This window comes from Paroedura picta, chromosome 16 (genome assembly GCF_049243985.1).
Source record: "Paroedura picta isolate Pp20150507F chromosome 16, Ppicta_v3.0, whole genome shotgun sequence".
NCBI classification, from domain to species: Eukaryota; Metazoa; Chordata; class Lepidosauria; order Squamata; family Gekkonidae; genus Paroedura; species Paroedura picta.
The window spans coordinates 25311916-25328004 of record NC_135384.1 but is presented as its reverse complement, the minus strand read 5'-3'; the positions used below and the strand labels follow the sequence as shown (position 1 = coordinate 25328004).

General features: G+C 46.8%; 2 protein-coding genes across 3 annotated transcripts in view; one reads left to right on the top strand and one right to left on the bottom strand.

Annotated features, from left to right (window-relative positions):
* The window catches only part of ASIC2 (acid sensing ion channel subunit 2), a 399189-nt gene that overhangs the window by 304081 nt on the left and 79019 nt on the right, over window positions 1-16089 (bottom strand). The window lies entirely within an intron of this gene.
* Window positions 749-15147, top strand: LOC143826505 (uncharacterized). The gene is made up of 8 exons (XM_077315343.1): window positions 749-766; window positions 3368-3450; window positions 4432-4582; window positions 8851-9047; window positions 10205-10454; window positions 12257-12567; window positions 14035-14081; window positions 14970-15147. The coding sequence occupies exons 1-8, from the start codon at window positions 749-751 to the stop codon at window positions 15089-15091; spliced, it is 1179 nt and encodes a 392-aa protein (XP_077171458.1). The 3' UTR covers window positions 15092-15147.

Genomic DNA, 16089 nt, shown 5'->3' with positions numbered 1-16089 from the left:
GCAGGTCAACATTGTCCCAACTGAAATAGTTTCCCAGAGTTGGTATTGCCTGCAGAAGTGGAAGACCCTGTCCTTAGGCACTTTGGGCCACCCTGCCACTTCAGTCCGTGATACTGAATGTGGCATGGGAGTTCAAAAGGCCACACGATGACCACTTGGAAAGCCAAACTCTCTGTGCTACCAACAACTGTGATGCAGGAACTTTTCATACTTGAAGTCTAACAATAGGGAAAGGGCTGCACAAGTAAAACCTCATAAGGCTTTTCAGAAATTCATCTCTCAGCCTCTGATTGGCTCTCCAGCTCAATTCCAGCCAAAGATTCCTCCCCCCCCCCTCCAGTTTCCCACTGAGGACACCAGAATTAAGATACTAAATAGCCAAGCAATCTTCTTTGAATCTGGATCAAGCACCAGGTGACAGACCCCCAAGTTCCTTTAGGTGGCATCGGGGTTTCCAGGTCCATCACACCAGCCAGTGGGAGATGGGGGTAACTTCCCATGAAAGGGGAGGGGAAAAGCCAGAAAAAAAAGACATTTCTACATCTCCTAGAAGTAATAGTAAAAGTAAAAGAAGTAAAAGTAAGGCTGTTGGTGACATCAGGGTGACACTCTGGTTTTGGGGCAAACCTTTCTGCTAGAATTAGCTTACCGTAGAGTTTTTCTCCCAAAGCAGAGTGCTGTCACACACACACACAAAGTGGGTTTTTATTAATGTGGGGTTTTATATGTTGAAACCCGCCATGAGTCGATGCCCCAAGAGTGGCAGGTAAGAAATTTAATTGATGATGATGATGATGTTGATGATGATGTTGATGATGATGATGATGATGATGTCACCGACATCCCTTCATCACTTCCAGGCTACATAGAAATGTTGCTCTTTTTCAGGCTTCTTGCCTGTTGGGAGAGGGGATTTCCCCTGGGTCCTTAAACTCTTGAAATGGGAGGAAAGGCACCAAACCGGGCGCCCAGGCCCCAACAGGCAGCCCTCTCTCATGCCTAAATTCAGCTGACCCAAGACCCCCACCCCAAACATTTGTACTTAATTGTAATGTCTTCCTAATTCATTTGTACCAATTTTATCTGAAAAGCAGTCTGTGATGTCACAGCAGCTCTGCCAATAGCAGCGTAGAACATTTAGGCAGGTAAGTTTTTTCAAAGTTTCAATTTCTCCCCACACAGTCTCTCCCCACAGAACCCTCAGGATGCATGTTGTTCCCCCCCCTCCTGTTTCTTGCCATAAAAAGCTACCCCTGAGCTGCTTTTACACCTGCTGGGGAAAACTTACACAGATTTGTTCTGAAGTATCGTTTGAGGTTTTCCTCCCCCTATACTCTTGTGTGGCTAAAAGGAATTAGATAGAAACCCTGCAGTTCTTGCTAATTACTATGGGCAGCAAGCTCAATGGCACAATTGCATCAAGAACACTGTATACACATCCGGTCCCAAAGACTTAGCGACATTTGTGAAATGAGCAAAGGAGTCCAAACAATTTCTCTATCTGGAAAAGTCAAAAACATTTGGGGATGTTTAGTGCAGAGAGATGGTGACTGGGGAAGGCTAGAGGGAGGTAGATAAAATTATGGAGACCGGGAAATTTCTCTCCCCAAAAGGACCAATGTGTTTTCACAAAATGGAAAACAGCACTGCCTATGGTCCATTTCAAATGAGGAAAATAAGCCTGGGGATATTCTAAAATCCCCCTCTCCTTATGCCACCTTTCTGATTTAAATTGGGACCCTATTAACCAAGATAAACAGTGTTGTACTTATTGTTGTTCATTGAAGGCACATATTGGGGCTGTGCATGAGCATACCGGCCACTTGGAAGATTCTTCCAGCTTTTTCTAGACTGTTTTAATAAAGGGGAGCCCCTCCTCATTGGAGCATGCCAGATGCCATTTTCTGACTCAAATGGTCACGTGCTCTAAGGACAGGCATTCCCCTTCCCTCTATATTCCAGAGTGGCCACATGGCTTCACTAGAAAGAAACACCTAGATATATCAATAGAGAGCTCACAGTGTGGAAAGGAGGGAGGGATGCGTGCCTGCATAGAAAACAACTCAATTAACAAAAGTTTCAGACAAGAGCATCACTGTTTCCATCTTCAGTCTTCTGTGAAGTCCCAGATTAGTAAACTAAAAACTCTTCACCATGGACATGGCATGGAGTTCTCACTTAAACAGAAAATGTGGGACTGCTTTGCCAACTGATGTCTCTTGCACTGATGTCCACAGAATAATGTTTCACAAAAGTGTCCAAAGATTACCTTAATTCAGCTCTGCAGATATCAAGTCAATGGAATCCCTCAAACAAAAGCTGCTGGCATTCAGATATTAATTGGATATGGCAGTTCCATCTGTTGATACCATAATTTGGTAGTAGAAACAAGGTTGGGAAGGAGGCGTGTTTCCCTTTGTATGATCTCGAACAACAAAGAAATAAGTATGGAGCCTTAAGGAAAACTGTTGTGTGTAAAACAATAAAGCTCTTTTAATATCTAGTGAGTGCAGAGTCCTTTCTGCACTAGTTGAGAGTGAAGGGGAAAAGATGAGTATAATATCTTGCATCAAATGATTTCTTGAAACCACCTTTAGTAGGAACTGTAGACTGGGTCATAAAACCACTTTTTTCTGAAAAAAACTTAATAAAGGGTAGGGCCAATCTGTAAATCCACTAGCCCTCCATCCTCCTGGCTGATCATGGCACATCTTCCTGGTAGCCACCAAGCAGGATACCTTTATGGACAAAATAGATATCAAATAAGATGCTGAAGGCTCAAAAGGTGTCAAAGTAAGTTGGGAAAGAACCCTTGTAAAAAGTGGGGAACAAAATACCAGCTCTTCTTCTTCACTACTACCTCCAAGCCAAAAGACAGAACACCATGCTCTTAAGAGGACTCTATATACCTGAATTCCAAGTATTTGCGACGGCTTGTATGGATGGACACATGAAAATGGGCGTCTTGCATGTCCAACTGTTTATTTTGAAGAATTGTGAGAGACAACAAGGTAAACATCCTCAACTTTCTAACAATCAGAAAAAAAGTTGAGACCTCTAAAGTTAAAAACTAGCAGAAATAGTGGGGTCTTCACCTCAGACCCTAGGAAACAAGGTAATTGTGGACCACTTCAAGGATTTGTGCAAGCATGCACCAGTGTGAAATCCCTGCATTGCCGCTGGCTCACCAACTCTCACCGGAGAGGAAGTTAAAAACATCCTGAGTCCAGATCCAAACCCCTGATTTGCTTTTGGGCAAGGCATAATTTCTCCGACTCCCAATTCCTCAGCCTCTAAAACGTCTGCACCATAAGTAGTGTTCAAAACCAATAGTGATGTCATAAAACCGCTTCTGATGTGGCAACAGACAAGGCGGGTTCTGAAGAACAAGAGCTGGCCGGGCCGGGCCACATCAGTCAGGGAGCACACAGGTCAGTCGAAGACCCGCAGGTGAGTGGGGCAGGGCATTAACGACAAAAAAGGAGGTTCTGGTGCTCCAGGTATGCCTAGAAACCCAGGTGACCTCCCCCTAAGACCAGGCATCTGGAATCTGGCTGGAATTGAGCAGGGCACTCTGGGCCTCCTCCGAGGCATTGTCTCCTTGAGGAACGCTTCATGTGTTCTTAGCGTGAGACTGGGCACTGGAATTACAGGGCCAAACCAGCACCCTGGTGAACCTTCTCTTTAGTTTAAACAGAAGCAGATGGATGCGCTGTTCGGCAGAGGCAAGGACACTGACTCCTGATGAGCGGTTTACAATATCGTCATATAAATCATAAAATAATAATATATCCCCATGAATTCCTATTAAAACCCCACTAAAACAAGATACTAAAATTCCATACATGCTGCCATCATGCTGTTGATGCAACAGAAATGTTCCTGCCCTTCCTGCATACCTAGAGAAGACACAGCAACCCTGGTCTTGCGGACAAAGGCAATTATCATGAACCTCAAATGGGGAAATCCCATGTCTGCATCCCACACGGCTTTTGTTCAAGAAGGCCCCATCAACTCCATCTTAGCCTTTTGGGGTTCAAAGAGGACCTCCCTCCTTTTTCATTAAAGGAAAAGCTGGCTGGAGCCAACACAATGCTTCTCTCTCTCTCTCTCTCTCTCTCTCTCTCTCTCTCTCTCTCTCTCTCTCTCTCTCACACACACACACACACACACACACACACACACACACACACACACACACTTCAACACAGTAATAATCTTAGATCCCTCCTTTCCTGCACTGCTTTACTTGAACTTAAAGTATTCATGAGTCCAACTGAGCACTAACCCCCTAGATGCAGTTTTCAAGGCTAAACAGAGAGTCGCCAATGGAGCCATAAAACTTTGTGAGTCAAAGTATTAATCCCCAAAGCCACAATTTGGGCCAAATTTCTGACTACGTCTGCTTTCGTTACCCTCCCTCTCTCCCAGCTCTGGTGACAATTCCAAGATGTCTTTTCGGGACATGGGAGTCAGGAAAGACTTTTGCAGCACGAAAATTGGGCCCCTTCAGCGCCAGCTGTGGAAGGGGGAATATGGGCTGTTCAAATATTCCCCCATGTTGGAAAGCGATTTTGTGCAGGTAAGCAGCCGAGTGGAGCAGAAATGGTGAATGTGGGGAAGTCTCGAGGAGAGGGCTCACAGTTCTAAAAGGGGCCCTTTCTTGGGATCAAATCAGCCTCCAAGTTCAAAACTATAACCGCTGCATTCTAATGCCTTCATGCTGGTAGGGTGCAGTCTCAGCACAATCCGGCTCGGTCTGTGACCCATGGGGCCGACACAGCCCAGATTTCTAAGGAAATATTAAAAGCCAATGCCAGATTGTGTGGTGGTTTTTAAAAATGCATATACCTGCAAATCAGTTCGGTGTCGTGGTTAAGAGTGGCAGCTTCTAATTTGGGGAACGGGGTTTGATGCCCCACTCCTCCTCCCCATGCAGCCAGCTCGGTGACCTCGGGCTATCCACAGTTCTCTCAAAGCTCTCTCAGCCCCACCTCCCTCACAGGATGTCTGTTGAGGGGAGAGGAAAGGAAGGAGATTGTCAGCCACTTTGAGACTCTTTTGGGTAGTGAAAAACGGGGCATTAAAAACCAGCTCTTTTTCCCTGTGTTCTTTTCTGCCTCCTTTCTCTTTTAGCGAAAAATCCTGCTAAGCTTCCTTCCGTTCAGGTCCGCTGAAACACGCTGCCCTCATCGTTCATGTTTGATGCCAGGTCATTTGACAGTAAAACTTAACAACGCTTCCCAACCCTTACGACCCCACGGCTCCTGTCGCCCCATTGCTCAAGCTGTCCATTTAATCCGACCGCGTTTCTTCTTTTTTTAAAACCACTTGCTAACCCATGACAGCTCTGCTTCCCAACCATATTCTGCACAATCACCCCACTTCTGGGGGTCCCCAAAGCCTGAGGAATGTTCCAGGGATTTTTCAACGATAAAAAAATCTGAGAAAGGCTAATCTACATGCTTGTCAAAAGAGAGCACTTGGAGGAAGAGCTTCCCTCTGTAGTAAATGCTTTGATTCCCTAGCCATGAATCATGTTCTGTGTTACGCTCATTCAGAAGCAAATGCCGTTGAAATGCACAGCGCTCCAGTCTGAGGACACCTGGGCAGGACTGGACTTTAAGGATGAAAGTCAGTGTGTTTAAAGTGTCAGAGAAAGATCTGGGAGAGCCCAGTTTGAGACGTTCGATTCAATCTACCCTTTATTGGCATATCAATTAAAAGGGAGACTCAGTAGGGGTACGGCAGACAGCAGCAAATTATAAGCACAGCAAACACCATCGATAAGGATCAGGCGGATAAAGGGCAAGATAATCACGCTAGATGAAATGTATAAAAATAGGTGCATAAAAGGAACAGTTTAAGAAATTCAAGGTTTAGTTTGCTGTGCTGATCAATGGCTGCTGTCCGTATCCCCTACTGAGTGTACCTTTTGACAGAGATGCCAATAACTGAAGAATTGGATTGAATGGAATGAGCCAAGTTTGAATTTCTACCCGGCCATGGAAGTAAGCCGGAGAGTACCAACTTGGGGGAAAAAACAGGAGACTTTGGGGGAGAGGGAGAGTATAGGAGGGAAGGGGCTTCAGTGGGGTATAATGCCATACAAGTCACCTTCTAAGCAGCCCTTTTCTCCAGCGGGACTGATCTCTGTTGCCTGGAGATGAACCATCATTCCAGAGGGTCCCCAGCTCCCACCTGGAGGCTGGTATCCCTTGACTGGGTTCTCTTGTGAGAGTCACATATTCTCAGACTAACTTACCTCATAAGGCTCTTCTGAGGATGAAATGGAAAAGAGAACAATATAAGCCACTTTGGATCACCCTGACCGTTTATGCACTGGAGGTTTCATGCCAGGCAACAGGCTGGAGTTTTAGTGGTGGCAGGTTGCCCCACCTCTTCCTGCACTGACCTGGGGGAGCATTTGGCCTGGTGCACCTCATCCACCCCCAATTTGTGTTACTGCACGGGAGCTGGGGCAGTGAAGTTCCCAGTGCATAAATGGTCCCTTAGGGTAAAAAATGGGGTATAAATGAAAGAAATAAATTCCCATTCCTAACACTTTCAACATGCTCTTACAGCAGGGCCCATTATGCACACATTGAATAATGCACTTTCAGTGTGCTTTTTCAGCTGGCTTTTCCTGTGCAGGACAGGAAAACCTATTTCCAAAATGCATTGAAGGTTATCCAATGTGTGCATAATGAGCCCTGGGTTTTTCTTGAAAATCTACTTCTAAAGTGTATTGAAATTACATTATCCAATGTGTGCAGAATGGGCCCTAGTGCACATAATCCTACGTGCACTTTTAAAGATGTATTTACTTCTAGAGCCATGTCCATGTAGAATATCACACGACAGACTCACCGAGAAAAAAGGCACGCATGAGCAAACAGTTAAGAAAACAAGGATGTTATTCTTTTCCCACTTGTTGTGGTGCTCACTGAGTCTAGTAAAAAAAAAGAAAAAGGAAAGAAGGAAGAGATAGGAAATGCATAACTAATGTCCTTGATTTTTCATAATTAATAATTTGCATAATATGCATGTTAGGCTGTCTGGATTTTGGCACCTGGGACAGAGCAATCCCAAATTATATGATTATGTTGTTTTTATACTTTATGCAAATCTGCTTTAGTGTGTTGTGTGCTGATCAGAGTTAATTAAATTGGGCGAGATTATTTCAGTATGCGTGCGCATCACGTTTTCTTTTGTCTCTAGTGTGTGAACAGAAGAGCAGTGCTTTAGGCTGGGGCAGGAGGGGAGGTACATCGCAAACACACACACACACACACACAATCCTGACCAACTTGCCTGTTACTCATGCAATAGCAACTGGGTTACTCTTGTATGAGACAGAGAGAGAGAATACTTTTATTAGTATAATAAAAAATAAAGAATAAAATAGTGCCAGAAGGGTACAGTGACATGATATATGCAATCCTTCAGTAGCTTATGTATTATAAGATGGTCATATTATGATGTGCAGTCTACAGTGGAGTTCACAGAAGTTAGTTATTTAGCCGATATTAAGTTCAAGTATGAATAATTTACCCTTTGTATTGTTAACGATACCTTGGCTGCTTCTCGGATGGTCTCGGGATCCCTTTCATCTAGGATTCTATGCATTGTGTCATTTTCATCTATACTAGTGGATTTCAGGGTTTTTTCCATTATTTGTATGATGCAGCCTGGTTGACATCACAAAAATGGCATCTCATCTGCCAGTCAGCCCAGTGCACCCACCCCAAACGCACTGCCTCTAACACCGGCACCTTGTTCCAGGACACACTGCAGCCATGCAGGGCAAGGTGCTCCACCTGTTTATCTCCCCCCCCCCCTTCTGCTTTCTTAGGAAAGCTCACCTTATGGTCTCATTTGTTCACCCCACACACACACACGCCAATTCCAGCTCCCTGCGCATTGATAGTCAATGTAGAGAAAGAGGTGAAGGAGAGAGAATGCAAAAGTAGCTCTCCCACACTGTACAGTGCTCATTAGCCCCACAAGAAAACAACATTCAAAGGGAAACTGGAAGGGTGAATTCTTTCCCTGGGTGACCTTACCATGTTTTGATCCTCCTGACTGTGCCTGCCACCAACAGTCCCAGGTGAGGGCCTTTAGCCAGCTGGCCAGCAGACACACACATGAACACATATACAGGTATACACGGGCACCCAGCATACCCACCCCAGCTGCCTTCCTGTAACTGCTTGCGAAAGCAAGCCAGTAATTGAAAAACCTGCCCAAATTAATACTGACCCAAATGGGCCATTTCAAATAAGCAGGGATAGGATGGCAAGCAACTCGTGGGTTAAGAAAAAATAACATTCTGAGCAACAGCGGAGCTGATTGGGATGCATTCTCATTCATTCTGAGCTAAATGTGCCTTTTCTCTCCGGGGGCGACATGCTAGCCAAGTCAGTGTTGCCAGTTTGCTGCAGGAGTGGGCTAGGGTCACCTTTTTACCACTCCTCGCAGCCCTGAGAAACCTCTCTTCCAGTCCCATCAGCAGCTAATAAGGCAGCAGCAGGGGAACTAAGCTAAACCCAGGATGATATTTATGAAGATATAAGCGGTGGCTGAGGGCACCACATGGGAACTGAAGTCCATGGACATCTGGAGAACCAGAGTTTGGCTACCCCAATCTAAAGCATGGGAAAGGACAAAACTGACACTTGGTGAAATTCTCAGTTAGTTGGGGTGTATATTGATCCCACGTATGTGTATTCTGTAATCATTTTTTAAAAATTATATAGTTTGGTCCACAGGGAGAGAAATCAATAAGGAAAGACATTCCCGATGTTGAAAGGCTGGCCAACGGTGCATTTCCTCTTCCCTGCCCCTCAGATCAGCAAGCAAGGGGGTCCAATAGAGGTCACCAACGAGGAACAAATTATGACGGTCGGGATCAGCTTCACCAGCCCTCTTCTCCGGATCCCCGATGTCCTGCTTGTGGCACGGCCCATTTACCTGTCCGAAGACCCCACTCGGCCACATGATACCAAGTTCCATCCTGAACGCAAAGTGAAATACGAGCTGAGCAGGTGAGTCGTTCATCCAGTTTCCACAGCACGTTCAAAGGGCACCCTTAGGGTTTAGTGGTGGACATCAAGAATGTGGCTGAAAAAGAGGACAGAGGGACGTTCCACTCCCCCAACCCCCCATAAAAATTAAGTAATATCATGTTTTCCAAGCATTGTGGTTTATATCAACCTCTAAAGCCCCTCTTAGAGCTCAGCTAGATGATATATGTGACATGAGGCAGGTTGAGGGTCCACGGAGAACAAGGGTGGCCAAACTGTGGCTCTCCAGATGTCCATGGGCTCCAATCACCATGAGCCCCTGCCAACACTTGCATGAGCTCATGGTAATTGTAGTGCGTGGATATCTGGAGAGGCCTTGGCTAGTCACAGTTCTGTCAGAGCTATTCTCACAGAGCAATTCTATCAGGGCTCTCTTAGCCCCACTTCCCTCACAGGGCTGTCTGTTGAGGGGAGAGGAAGGGAAGGAGAGCGTAAGCCACTTTGCAACTCCTTCGGACAGTGAAAAGTGGGGTGTAAAAACCAACTCTTCTTCTTATATCTGCTCCACTCTGACAATGTCCCTCTCAATCAGGAGGTGTCCTGAGGCATGAACTCCGGTAAAGTGAACAAGAAGTGGTTTATGAGACAAATACTACAGAATTCAAGTAAATAAAAGCACAGTTAACTCTTAGCACGGGGAGGCTGCGACTACACAAAGCAAAACTCAAAAGGGGAAAAGCCAGCCGGGAAACCACAAAGCTTCCTAAACTGTGTCATTTAATTCCTAGTTCTATTTCGACACGTGATCCCAGGAAGTCCGTCAGCCCCCTGCACAGAGAGAGAGAGGGTCCTCACTCCCTGACACTGAATAGTAGTCCTCTAGTGAGACTTGCATGTCCTAGCACAATTTCTGCCAAAATCTTGAAATTTCTCATCGTTCTTAAAAAAAAAGGGGGGGGGACAAGATTAAGATGAGAATGCCGAGCCACTGGCCCTCACAATCCTCCTCCTAGAATACGGAACGACAGATGAGCAGATTCACTCAAACTGGGAATGGAAACAGGGATTCTTTTTTCAATGAAAAAGGCTACCATTTTGAATCCTGTCCAACAGCACAGAATAATTTGTGATAGTGGAAAGCCTCACATCTGCCTGACCCCAACCTCATGCCCCGGCAGGCTGTTCCCTTTGCGCTTGGTGAAGATCTCCATCCACAACGCAGAAAGGCAGCAGCTGAGATTCAAACTGGCGAGCGGCCGCACCTTCTACCTCCAGCTGTGCCCCAAGTCGGACAGGGGAGAATTCCTCTTTGATTCCTGGATCAGGGTCATCCAGTTGTTGTGGCCGCCGGCAGAAGCCAAGCCTGAGAAGAAAGAGAAGGCCATCAAGTCCGGCTGCATGAGGAGGCCTCCGTCTCCGAAACTTAAAGTGAGTTTTCTGAGAAGCGCAGCCATCCCGTAGAATGTGTGGGGAGAACATGAAGGGCAGGGACTGGGGAGAAGGGAGCGAGGGCGCTTGTGTTTGCAAACAGGTCTAATACAGCCTTTCTCAATTTTTTTTTTGTGTTGAGAAACTGCTGAAACATTATTCAGGCTTCGAGAAACCCCAGAAGTGGTGTGACTGTGCAGAAAAGGTTGGGAAGCAGAGCTGTAGACACGCCCACCGGGGAACCCTCCCCTTCCCACCCCCTCCAGGCCCATCATTGGCCATTTTGGGAGGGGGGGGCAGATCGACATGACTGCAGATGGTCATATCACCCGATAAATGTTTAACCATTTTTAAAATAGATTAAAAAACAGTTAATCCCCACACAATCAGGAAGCCTTCCCAGGGCCTTCAAGAAACCCCAGGGTTTCACCAAACCCTGGTTGAGAAAGCTTGGTCTAATACCTTGGCTGACAACTATAGCTTGTCTGGAATTGAGCAAGAGCTAAACCCTGGACAAAACTGACTCCCAGGAGTCACTTGGCCCAGACTCTCTGGCAACATCAGCTCACCCGTCATGTTCTCCAGCACGGCCCTGGAGGCACCAGGGGAGTTGATGCCCATCATTCATCCTGTTGTCATGCTCTAAACCAGCCATTCTCAACCTCCTTTTTTGGGGGGGGTCAGCCCTTTTAGGAGCTCTTTGCAGCTTCCAAGACCTCCTGCAGTAGGCTGTCTGCTTGTGCAATGAGCTAGGCTAAGGAAGGCCTAAGCCAAGAGTGAGCTAACTAGATTTAATGTACCAAATCCAAAGGATGTCCAACGTACCACATTTTATATCTACACGAGACAGCTTTCTAGAACCTTCGGCCGAGAGAAGAATATACGTTCATTTCCTTTCTTGAATGCATTGATTCAAGCATACACGAAGGAATGGATGACATTTCTTCCTCTTTCCCTTGACGAAGGTCAAACTTTCTGGAAATTAATGTCGTCATGTGTGACCAAAAAGGTATTTCATCAGTTCAGTTGTCAGGGTCCCCATAAACATTTTGGGATCCCTTTCTCACATTTTTCAATCTGTGGCCCCCTTCAAATGTTCCAGGGGAGGCTTATTTATATTACCTCTGTATTTTATATAGGAGATTTACATGCCACCCCTCTTGGTGGTACTGCCTCAGGGCAGATTACACAAAACAAAGTTCATAAAACTAATACATTTGACAAGTCTAAAATGTTTAAGTCATTTCTAAAATCTAAAATGTTAAATCTAAAATTTTCAAGTAGTTTGTAAACCACAATTCTCATTATTGCAAAAACAGTAATGACTTGTCACCAATTAAATGTTAAAAAGGAGGAATCCAGGGGGAAAGGGAGGGCAGAAGGGGTGGGAAGGAGGCCCGGGATTTGGATGTAATGTTTATTATCTAGCCAGCCTCAATCATAGGCTTGGCGGAAGAGCTCCATCTTGCAGCCCTGCAGAACTTGGACAGTTCCGACAGGGGCCTGATCTCTCCTGGGAGCTCATTCCACCAGGCGGGAGTTCTTGGGAACAGACAGATTAGGATGGGTAGAAGAGGAAGAAAAAACAGATGATAAATGCTTGCAGGAGCTTATTCGTATTATAATCCATGGACATCTGGAGAGCCACAGTTTGACCATTCCTGGCTTGGGGGCTTTGCTGGGGCCACTTGACCCCGAAGTAACTAGCCCCAGATTAGAGGGATAGGCCAGGTGAGGTGGAATCTGCTTTCTTGGCATTCCACTAATGCTGACTGTTGCACGATCTATTCTTCCCCTCTCAGGCTCCGTCTCCTAAGTGCCCAGCTGAGAAAGCAACGCCGGGGAGTAAGCGGACCCTCACCAAAAGCCTCATGGGGAAGAAACATAAGAAAAAAAGCAAAAAGGCCAAGTCTCCTGGGAACGTGGGCAAAGCCCAAGAGCCAGCCCCGCCGGACAGAACGCAGCCAGAAGCCAAGCTGGTCAGGCCTCCGCCCCCTCCACAGGCCGTGGAGGTGATTGAAGTGCCGGAGGGGACGCCAGGAGAGAAAAAACCCTCCCGCAAGAGTCTGGCAGGGCAGAAAGGGAGGCGGGAGAGCAGCACCCCCACCCGCAGGTACCAGAAGAGCAGTGGGGGTGGGCGGGGTGGCAGGCACGCGAGGGGGAGACTGATCCCGCCAGGCTGGTTTCAAGGAAAACTGGCCAAGACACGGAGCTGCCATAACCAGATTTGGAAACATAGCCTACCAGACTACTCATATCTACTCTTGACAAGCACTGGCTCTCCAGAGTCTCAGGCAGAGGAATTTCACATCCCCTACGATGAGATCCTTTTAATTTGAGATACCTGGAATTGATCCTTCTGTGCGCCAAAATGAGGCTCTGTGAGCTGTGGCCCTCCCCCCTGCCACGTACGGCACGTGGCTCTTGATACTGGGTCACAGTCCAAACCAGCTGTCCCTTGTAGCGTTGTCCCCACGAGCTTGGGTCATGATTAGGCATCTTTTCATGCGCTGTGACACAGCAGTGTGATCAACCCCTCCTAGTCCATGTTGCCGGCTGCTGCTGGCAGAGACAGGAGGGGAAACAAGGGATGTGATCACAGTGTTGGTGAGCGAGCCAAAGCATTCTGCGGGAGAGGGGAGGGAGGGAAGGAGAGCCCGCCCGTTCTCCGTGGTAGTCCAAGTTTTAAATGCAAAATGCTGTCCTCATTAGAAAACGGTTTGGACTTCAATCCATCCTCGGTGCAAACCTAAAACCCAGCCAATGTTTTTGGGTTTCCTTTCCAGTCCTGCATTGAACATTACGTGTGACACAAAGGACGAGAAGGTTCACACAGGGAAACTGTCATCCGTTAAACCGACAAAACCCTGGGTTAGCGGAAAAGTTAGAGACCATTACTGCATGGAGGATGCAAAGCTGCACTGCAGCCTGGTTTTCGGTCCAAGGCTAGCCTCCCCAAATCTTCACATTACCACACGGGGCAGAATGTGGCCCGTTTCCACCTGTCCGCCCAGGAAATTCCCTGCCGCACAAGGTAGCTGATGGACAGGAAGTTGAACCTTCCTGCTGGTCGTCAATCATAGTGACATGGTGAGAACTCCCTAATCAACTTCCTGCCCCATTTGAGCACCACCCTCTCGAAGTCGGAAATAATTTGTTTTTATTTACTAGGATCGCGTTGTAACAAAAAACTGTTACAACACAGAGAAGAGGGTTTTGAAAACGGGCTATTATCGCTCTGGATGAAATCCCACAGCAGGGAAAAAATCCAGGCCTTGGCAAATTGTGAGAAAAGAAGTCAGACAGAAGGAAAGAAGATTTTCCCCAAAGCAGAAATCTATACATCGGATAGTATCAGAGCAGTAAAAAGGAAATGTTCCCAAGTTCCTGACCTATCTATCTCCAGCTCTGTAAAGTTCTCCTCTGAAGCGAAGAGATAGCACAAAGCATCTGAGGAACATGCAGACATGAATTTGAGGAACTTTGTAGGAGTATGAAATGTACAGTTGTTCAGACCATTAAAGGAGAGAAGGGTTATGGGTTCAAAAACTGATTTCCCTCCCTCCCTTTCCTGTTTCAGAAAGGCCATCAAGGAAGATAAGCCAAATCAAAGATCTGGACGCAAAGGTAAGAGCTGCCAAGAGCAATTTATTTGACATCAATACAAGAAAATCTCTGTGAAACATTGTAGTAGGCCACAAAAGCCACATGCGGTCAACGTTGCAGTGGAATTCAGCGCAACTTTGAAAAAACAGACCGGTTTCATATCCAAAACATTGAATTTCAGAATTTCCACACCCTGTTATCGAAATCGATATTGTTTACTCATTGCTTCCTACCACAGGAAGGGTAACAATCACACTGGCCAGGGAACAATATGACAGAAAGGGTTGTGAGTGATAACCAAAATCTCATCACGGCAATAAAAATACCAGTGCTGCCTTGCCGGGTGTTTTTTCCTTAAATGCACTTTGGAAAGAAGCATCTCTGGCTAGGATCCAAAGGTCCACCTCCACTAAGAGAAGAAACTTCCATCAGCAGACTAGGATTTCCTCAACTCTGACCTCCCTTGGCAGCTCAAAGTGCTCCCAAAAATGGATGGGTCAGAGTTGGGAAAGGAAGGATGCTGACGGCTGCCTTGTGATGTGTTTTTAAGAAAATGAATTTTATTGCTTACTGTTCTGCTGGTTTTAAATGGTTGTACACCATCCCGAGAGAGCTGTGCCAAGAGGGGCAGTCCTATAAATGCCATCAATCAAGTTTGTGTGGCCAAGAGGGGATTCAAAACCGGGTCTCTCAAATCCTATCCCCTACTGTTGTGTCGTTCTTCATTCCGCTGTCCTCTGCACGCTCCTTTCACTACCCGCATTCCTTCACCCACTTTATGGCACGTGGCTCCCCTCCTTACTCTCCCCGTCGCTGGTTTTATTTGTCCATTCCTCAGGCCTCCATTCAAATCGCAATCCTGCCTTCCTGGACCTTAACCCACACTCGCTCTCTCTGGGCTTCTTTCAGGTGCCGAACGGAAGCCCAACAAGCTTCTCTCTCTCATCAGAGCCTGCTTCTGGGCCAGCCCCAGGAAGGGGAGCCGAGGCGTCAGATCCCAGGCCAAAAAGAAGAAACGGTCACCAGAGTGAAAAGAGGATGTATAAGAAGGAGTGGCCCCTACCTCAAGCTCTACCTACAATAAAGATGTTGGTTGGAACTTTTAAAAGTTATTTATTTAGGTCGTGTACATCCTACCTCTCCAGAGACCAGAGCGATCACTAACTGGTCCAGAGACCAGAAGAAGAAGAAGAAGAGTTGGTTCTTATATGCCGCTTTTCCCTACCCGAAGGAGGCTCAAAGCGGCTTACAGTTGCCTTCCCATTCCTCTCCCCACAACAGACACCCTGTGGGGTGGGTGAGGCTGAGAGAGCCCTGATATCACTGCCCGGTCAGAACAGTTTTATCAGTGCCGTGGCGAGCCCAAGGTCACCCAGCTGGTTGCATGTGGGGGAGGGCAGAATCGAACCTGGCATGCCAGATTAGAAGTCCGTATTCTTAACCGCTACACCAAACTGGCTCTCAGAGATAATTAACAAGTAACAACAACACCATAAAATGTTAAAAACAAAACTTTGTGAGAATCAGATGATTACAGATTATATCCCCATGGCAGCCTCCTTCCTCTCAACCTGAAGGTTGGAGAAGTAGACCAGGGCACTAGGGCGGAAGCTGGCATGGGGAGAGGCAATTTAAAGGCCAATTTAATCTCTCTGGGGCCAAGGAACTCGTGCAGGTTTTGCATGCTCGATCTTAAACTTCTCCAAGTGGCATCGGGGAGAAGGCACTTCTGCAGCTGACCTGAGGGTCCTGACCTGTGTGTTGAAGGCGGCAGCCTTATAATGTGCCGGCAAAAGCTCCTCTCTTTACTGTGATCCGCCTTGGGGAGAGACCACCTGTGTTCTGAGCCACCGGCTTCTGCAGAAGGAAGGCGAGTGTGCAAATACCAGCTGACTCATCTCGTGAGATGTGCAGAGGAAGGAGCATTAAAACATAGCCGGGTTTTCTTCCACTCACACCTGCACCGGCAGGCACGCTGCAGAGACTCAAGCGCCGCCAAAGGAGGAACCATTCCACAGCCATGTGGGTT

Excerpts from the sequence above, each read along its gene's own strand:
- LOC143826505 (XM_077315343.1), top strand. Across the intron at positions 9,048-10,204 it reads GTGAAATACGAGCTGAGCAG|GCTGTTCCCTTTGCGCTTGG; the intron begins GTGAGTCGTTCA and ends ATGCCCCGGCAG. Across the intron at positions 10,455-12,256 it reads CTCCGTCTCCGAAACTTAAA|GCTCCGTCTCCTAAGTGCCC; the intron begins GTGAGTTTTCTG and ends TTCCCCTCTCAG.